The 8,016-nt window shown below is 32.1% G+C and overlaps 1 protein-coding gene across 1 annotated transcript in view; it reads left to right on the top strand.

Moving 5' to 3' along the window:
• The window catches only part of LOC106457781 (inactive rhomboid protein 1-like), a 62,645-nt gene that overhangs the window by 13,951 nt on the left and 40,678 nt on the right, over positions 1 to 8,016 (top strand). Inside the window, exons 2-4 of the mRNA XM_022383804.1 lie at positions 1,349 to 1,584; positions 5,035 to 5,152; positions 6,431 to 6,628. Of these exons, the coding sequence (XP_022239512.1) occupies positions 1,367 to 1,584; positions 5,035 to 5,152; positions 6,431 to 6,628 (534 nt within the window). The 5' untranslated portion in view covers positions 1,349 to 1,366. The remainder of the gene's footprint in view (positions 1 to 1,348; positions 1,585 to 5,034; positions 5,153 to 6,430; positions 6,629 to 8,016) is intronic.

Here is an 8,016-nt window from a genome sequence, read left to right as displayed (position 1 = left end):
TATATATATATATATATATATATATATGTATGTATGTGTGTGTGTGTGTTTATATATATTTTTCATTGTGCATTCCAGACCTTACCTTCCATGGACTATTGTGGAAAAAGGCAACACCATGGGGAGTGTCTGCCCACTTCCTTGGCTTTCACATTCTGGCTTTTCAAATTAGGTTTCATGGTTACCTTTTGCATTTTCTTCAGTAAAAGACCTTTGCACTGGTTGAGGCTGAACACCTCTCCAATGTGAATTCCTCTCCCCTTTTTAAGTGGAGCATGGGAGACTTGCTACTTCAGTTTCTAGCTGCTGGGGTGATCAATTTGAGAAGTTCCTCACTGGTTGTGTGATTCCCCTGGAGAGAGTCCAAGTGTAAATCACAACACATTGGGAAGTAGGATAGAGGTGTCCATGTCAGTTTAGTGCACATTACTCCCTCATATATACCAATTTCCCAGTGATTGGCCAGAACAGGAAGGAATGTTCATTCTTGTTCCTGTAATGTATGGTGAGTAAATGATACAACAGAACACATACCAAACTGTATGATTTGATAATTGCCCTAGCCAAACTATATTTCATATCCAACCAACAGGTTGTGTGCAATTGCTTGATTGGCCATGCATTTTCTGCCCACCCCTGTGACACATTGGCTTTTTTGCCTACCTTTTTTCACTCTTCCATTCACTTGAAGAGTATATCCTCTATGAAATGGATGTGGTCTCCCACAGCTGTTGCTCCCTTTCCTCCTCACTACTAGTGCACATTATTCTTGGTCCATCTAAAATGTAGTTAATCTTGAGTGCAAGTGCTTATGGGGATCTGCTTTGTATGAAGAATGTTTCACCCTCCTATTGGTGGAGGGCTATTGTTGCATGATGATTACATCATGCACTAGTGCAGTTCATCTTAAAACACATGGCTTAGGTGGGAGATAACTCAAGCCTAGTGCCATGTGCAAATTCTCAAAAGCAGATGCACAAGGAATAGCTACTGTTTGTCGAGAGGTAATTATGTATCAGAAATATATTTTTAGGTAAGAAAAATATTAACTTCATAAACACAGATATGTGTTCTGTCTTTCTCTATGTAACGACTAAAAGTTTTTTTTCAAATAAATGAGATATTCATCAATTTGTTTATATATAGAGAAGTTTGACATATCCATTTAAAAAAAAACTGTATTTTCTCATCACATATACACTTAATGTTCATTTATCCAAAACAGATTATTTTGAATCTTCTGTATAAAATTGGCATCCTGTAAACTGGTATAAAGATCATTCTTTGTGTGTTGAATTTACAAAACTTATACAACTATTAATTTTTTGTTATATTTTAAAATCTGTAGCTGATACACTGTGAAGAAATGGATCAGACAGCATGTCAAAGAAACACTGACCAGAAACAGCATAGCACCACTCCAAAACTGACCAAAGTTATTGAAAATCCCATGTACATTGGAGATAGCCAGAATTTTGTGCCACCAAGGCCACCAGCAAGATACCATTCAGAAGAACAAAGACCAGTCTCCAGGCAACAGTCCTTGAAACAAAAGGCTTTAGCCCATTCTAAGTCTTTGAAAGAGTAAGTATTAATCAGAAGTAATTTGTAATCATAATATAAAACATTATCTAAGACGTTCATAATATACATATATATATATATATACATTTAAGTATGCTAATATGAACAATGTCAGTCCCCTAGCTTGATTGAAAAAGGGACAGAGTGGAGTTTAGTTGAAGGAGTACATTTGTGTGCATAAGCTTAAGGATTTCAGCTTTTATCCTTTCTTGGGATTAGCCAATTCTTTACCTTTTTATTAAGATTCAAAATGACCTTCATGCTGTCAGTTTGGGTGCTATTACCAGGTGAGGTAATTATTCATTGCAGAAACTGAAATAGATGATAGTTATCAAATGTTTGTTAAGAAAAAACTTTATATTTTATCTGTTATTTTAACTAAAGAATCTCTGTATGGATTCAGTCCATGTGACCGATCTTGTAACCGGCATAAAAAATTAGGAAACAAATATCAATTGTGCATTTTTCGTTCTAGAATGACTACAGATTATAACACAAAAACACAAATGTTTAGGCTAAATAACTTAAATCTCATAACATTATACATTTATATATTTTTATTGTATTGACTTTTCAGCCGTGCCTGGCTAACAATACAGAAGTAACAATGAGGAGTTGAATGTGAATTCGACCCAAATCTAATAATATAAAACTGATCTTTAGTCTTTACAAAGTGATCTGTCTTGACTGTGTTTTAGTGGATTAGTATTTTGTAAAATACAATCACATTTCAATTATTATACATTATTACTATTTACAAATTAGTTCTTAAGCTTATTTTTCTTGAAACATAAAACAGTAAATAAAGATGTAAAGCAAACAATTATCTCTTCTAGTTACAACTTTTGTACTTGTTTTATTCTTATTTTAGGTAGTTAAGCTTTATAAAATATTGCATGTTGATGATGTGAAACAAAATATTTTTTAGGTTTTATGTACACATTTGAAATAACCAAAAAATCATAAATTACTATAGAATTTCAGTATAATTTATCAGTCTTAGTAACTAAGCTGTATTTAGGTCTAAAAAAATACGAAAGCATACTAAACACTCAGCTTACCAGTTTGAAGTTTGGTTTAGAAAGAACAAAATTACACCGAAAATGACCGAGAAAACCACTAGGGAGACATTCTGAGCTTTTGATTGGTTATTTTCATGTCCTAGACAGATGAAAATTTATATAAGGGAGCATTTACAAAAATGTAAAGAGGTGAGTGGGGCAACTATATTTGATTCAGTACGTGAATGATATCTCAGCAGATAGAGAGATAGGAGGTTCTTATTTTATATTCCAGCTTTTCATTATCAGTAATTTTAATTCCTAAAGCGTACGAAACATGAACAGCTAATTTGAACCAGTGCTACATTCAACATACCACGTGACACACAAAAATTGATGTTTAGTTGTGTTTTTTAATATTTACTTTTAAATTAAGTAATGTATAATACTAAAATCTGAATTATAATCTACAATTTGATACCAAATCTATTGAAATAAGTTCATAATATAGTTATTCGATAAAATTTTGAATGTAAGTCAACAAATGCAATGATATGACTTTTGACCCATGTGGAAAGGGTTAATAGTGATGCCAATACTATGTAGGTGAGAGGGGACATGTTGTATCATACTGCACATATATTGTGACTGTCCTTCATTGGAAAATGCAGTACCAAAGAAAACTTTCAGATGGACAAGCAACAGATATCAAACAAAACAAACAACCATCTGGTGAAGCCAATAAATATTTATTAACAATATAGTGACAGGTGTCTCCATATTCTATTAATCCAGAATTGAAAGCGATTATCATTGAAGTAGAGTTCGAAGTAATCCATAGGTGCCATAAATGAACATTGCAGGCTCATAATTATAATCTATCCAAGCCTAGGGCCTATACAACTGTCTTAGGACTAATGCTAGTAGACTTATTTCTTAATCTTATGAACCTGTCATTCTATCAATTAAACAAATAGCATAAAACCCACATTTTTGGAAGTCATTCCAACTCTCTCTAAGCTTATCCAGCCATCCTCCATATCATGATTGAATTCCCGTCCCAAAAGGTGAAGGGAGGATAATGGACAGATAACAATGTATAACGGAAGAAGAAAATGGGAAAGTTCCAAGGCAGTGAAAAACAACCAAAGTATTAAAGTCCGAAAACCACATAGGAAGAAAAAAAACATCCAAAAGGTGTGAGTAGAATTATAGTATGGGGGAGAAGAAAAGCAAAAACATGATAGGCCAACATACTTAGGAGACAGGCAATACCAACCTTCCAATTGCAAATGTACCCCAAAACAATGAGCATGAACCCCAATATCCAGGTAAAGAGGAAAAACCAAAGAATGACCCAAAGACTAATCCCTTATGAGAGCATGGGTAAAATCCAACAAAACAGGAGACAAAGAGCAAAACTAGCATACCTGAGTAGTCAAGGCTACAAAGAGAAAGGAGGCCTAGGTAAGATCCTCAAAAAGGACATGTGATGGAAAAGCATATTCAGAAAGGGTAATACAAACTGCCCTTATTCACATCCACCCATTCAGACACACCCAGGAATTGGTATGACATCAGGGTATACAGAATTTTGCCAGAAATGGTACAAAACTCGACAGATCATAGCCGATACACCTACAGCTGACACCTGCATTATTGACCCATCAAACGTGGTTGGGGAAATCTACTATAGCAGAAACAGCAGTGGTAGTCATGACCACTTGAAACTATAATGGCAAAACTCACAAAGTTGAAAATACAAAAAAAATCATAAAATGGAGAAGTGATTAACAGATGCATTATTAGAGAGAGGGTGCTAGTTACAATTGGGGCAGTGTCGCACTCTTATTGGTAGAGGGTTGCTGCATGATCATTTGCATGTAGATATGTAGAAAGAAGTGGGAGTTACAAGGCTAGTGGTGAGCAAAAAATTTAAATTTGTGCTGATAAAGAGCAATACTAATTGAGAAAGCTTTTTGTGAGGGAGGTAAGTATTTATCAGAAATATATTTTCAGTTTAGGAAAATATTAACTTTAATCTCGATATGAAAATCACTTTGTACCCAGAGCATTCAACACTGCCACCTACTAATAAACTAATATGGAACTATTTTCAATACTCCAAATATTTTTATAGACCTTTCAGATATTTGGTAAAAAGACACTACACAGTTACCAGCTTTGTCATTAACCTGAAGAAAGCCTCAGTATAGAAGCCAAAATGTTGTTCCATAGTAGAAACAGGCAAGAGCAGTTCATTAAAGACAAAACTGTTGTGTTTACACTGCCTATAATACTCTTGAAACAATGTGTTGTAATGTTGAATCTTTTGTTTTGTTAATTATTTATTTGACCTCAGATTGAAATGAAACTTGAGTTTATACTTTACATTTACAAAAGTGAAGTACGTAGTATTGTGTAAAAATAACGTGTGTTTGATTTTCAGATATGTGAAAAGAGAAACAGTATCATTCTTTGGTTTGAATGACCATGACCCCACTGAAAGAGAAAGATGGGCTGAGCGACGCAATAGGTTGCTTAGCCGGAAATGTGGAGGGCTAAAGGTAAGTGCTGCATCACTGTATTATGGGAATTTTGAATGAAAATGTAAGTAGCTAATGATGAGCATTTCGTTTCATGAAATTACTGCCATCACCTGTACATATTTTGTTAGTGTATTTTGGTGTAAGCTAACAAGAATGTTAAAATCATGAAAAGCTCAAAGAATGTTGCAATAATTACCTGCCGAAATAAGAAGTAATGTCAGAAACTGAAAAATGATAGTTAAATTTGAGTTTTAGATCTTTTACCCTCACAAGTGATATATGATATAAACTTAAATTTTGTTATTTTATCAAAAGGAACTTTTACATCAAACTACATGAAACTCAGGATACAGTTTTAAGTATTTGTAGTGTACAGAAAAAATATATATTTATTTATGAAAGTGCACATAACTTTATGTGCTTCATGCATTGTATGTTTGCTGCATTGAAAATCAAACAATTTTTGTTTTATTACGAAGATAAATATCTAACAATATATGCTTCTCAGTTTTTTTGATTAAGCTATTTTATGTTTGTTATGATATAGAAAATTAAAACTATGACATATCTTTCATTTTGCTAAAGCCAATTTCCATACATTTTTGGTTATAAACACGTATTTATAACTCAAGTACATTTAGTGTAAGAAGAAAATCACTGTTTGCAGGTAAATGTTCAAATTGGTTAACCATGTTTTTCCTGCTGTGTGACATACTGTATTCTATTCTTCTGTTAGATGATAAAACTAATTAAAGTTATGGTTCATTCAGAAAAGTCATATCACAGATTATGCACAAGATACGAAGCTCATCAGACTTATTTTCTTCAAAAATAATTACATCTTAAGTTGTTTTTTTTTTCTAAGACTACAGTGAAAAAATAAGGCAATTACTTACAGATCAGATTTTTCAAAACAAGTAAACAACAGAATTTGTAAAAAAAAAGCTTCATATAAAGTACTAAGCTGTATTTTCAAGTAGTATACATAGATAACTGAATAAATTGAGAAATATCTTTTACTTAAATCTATCAGTACTGCATCTCATTTTGGTTTTCAAAGCTAATATAACTTGAATTATATCATTAGAAAAGTTAAGTTAGCTGAAACTTCTGTACTTGCTACAGGTTTTACACTTCTAACTTTTTTTTACTGTAGCATAATAACAGTTATCATAGACATTATTATTATTATAACTTTTTGGCTCTAATGTATAACTTCTTGAATGGAATTTGCTTATTTTACTAGCCAATGTGATTAGTCCATAATTTAACATAACTCATCTTTGAATGTTGTAGCACTGCCCAGAAGAGAGAAGGCAGCAGTCAGTACCCCATTCCGTCCCAGCTTCCTTACAGTGGGGTTACCAAGGTGATGCTGATGTACCTGATCATGTTAGAAGAGTCACCACTCATCCTTCAGGCCTAGAAGAAAACAAGGCTTCTAAAGATTCCGTTTATAAAATGACATGGAATGGCTTAAGCTTTCTGGCTTTGGTGAGCTCAGTAATAGGATGTTTCTCAAAATACACGATTAAAGTTTCTGTGGCATGATCATGAATTCTCAGTGTTTTTAAATAGATGTATTAAGGGTTATGTCTCTACAGAATTAAATAATAGGAACAAAAAAGAATTTGTATTATTTTTGTAATTATTTTATTATTGAAACAAACATTGCATTGTTCTGTTGTATGGAAAGGAAGGTTGACTTATTGAAAAAAGAAATGCTGGGTTTACTGCTGGAATTTTGTTTTGTTTTTATAACATTATACATTACTTAACTGTTGTGCTGTATTAAAAAGCTGACTAGGCCTGAATTTGAAACATTTCTATGAGCTGTGACAGATATATTTTTAACAGTTCAAATGGTCAAAAACTTGTATTCATGTTTTCTTTATTAATTCTTTCAGTATGGGCTCGGTTCCTGGGACCGACCTTGTAACCATTTTGTGCTTGTTTTAATTCTAATGCTATAATATTTAAATTAGTAAGTAAATGTTAATGAAATTTGGCAGATTATCAGCAATCATTACAATGCTTTCATACGCAAAATATAATTTTTTTTATTAAGTCTTAAGGTTTGTTAAGCAATGTTTTTCTCATGTCTATTTTTTCTTTTCGCATGTTGCTTATGTATCATGCAAAGTAATATTCATTTTAAAATTAAAAATACTTTTATGCATCAAGAAATTTTGAAATTTCACATGCAAAATCTTTATAATGTTGAGATAGTTATCAAACATTTCTTAGTAAAAGCCTTTATATTTTATTTGTTATTTGTCAGTAATTAATCTCTGTATGGGTTCGGTAGATTTGACCAATCTTGCAACCACCATAAAAAAATAAGGAAATAAACATAAATTATGCCTCTTTCATTCCAGAATGAACACAAATTATAACACAAAAACATAAATGTTCAGACTAAATAACTTAAATCTCATAACATTATATATTTATTATTTTTATTATATTGACCTTTCAGCCATGCCTGGCTAATAATACAGATGTTGCAATGACAGGGCTTATGTGCACTCATGTTACCATATCAAATAACATAAAACTGACCTTTGGTTTGTGCAAAGTAACTTGTCTTGGCTGTGTTTTGGTAGACTAATATTTTGTAAAATACAGTCACATTTCATTTATTATACATTATATATGTATATAGATTATTGATATTTTGAAATAAGATATGAAATTTATGTTTCTTAAAACATAGAATAGTAACTAAAAAAGTAAAGCAAACAATTATCTCTTCTAGTTACGACCTTTATAATCAGTTGCAGCTTGACATAGGTTGCTAAGCCTTTAAAAAAATTGCGTGTGGAGAATATGAAACAAAATATTTGTTGTTAGATTTTATATATATATATATATATATATAT

This window comes from Limulus polyphemus, unplaced genomic scaffold (genome assembly GCF_000517525.1).
Source record: "Limulus polyphemus unplaced genomic scaffold, Limulus_polyphemus-2.1.2 Scaffold372, whole genome shotgun sequence".
Lineage (NCBI taxonomy): Eukaryota > Metazoa > Arthropoda > Merostomata > Xiphosura > Limulidae > Limulus > Limulus polyphemus.
The sequence above is the reverse complement of the archived record's forward strand: the minus strand, read 5'-3'. Positions and strand labels throughout refer to the sequence as shown.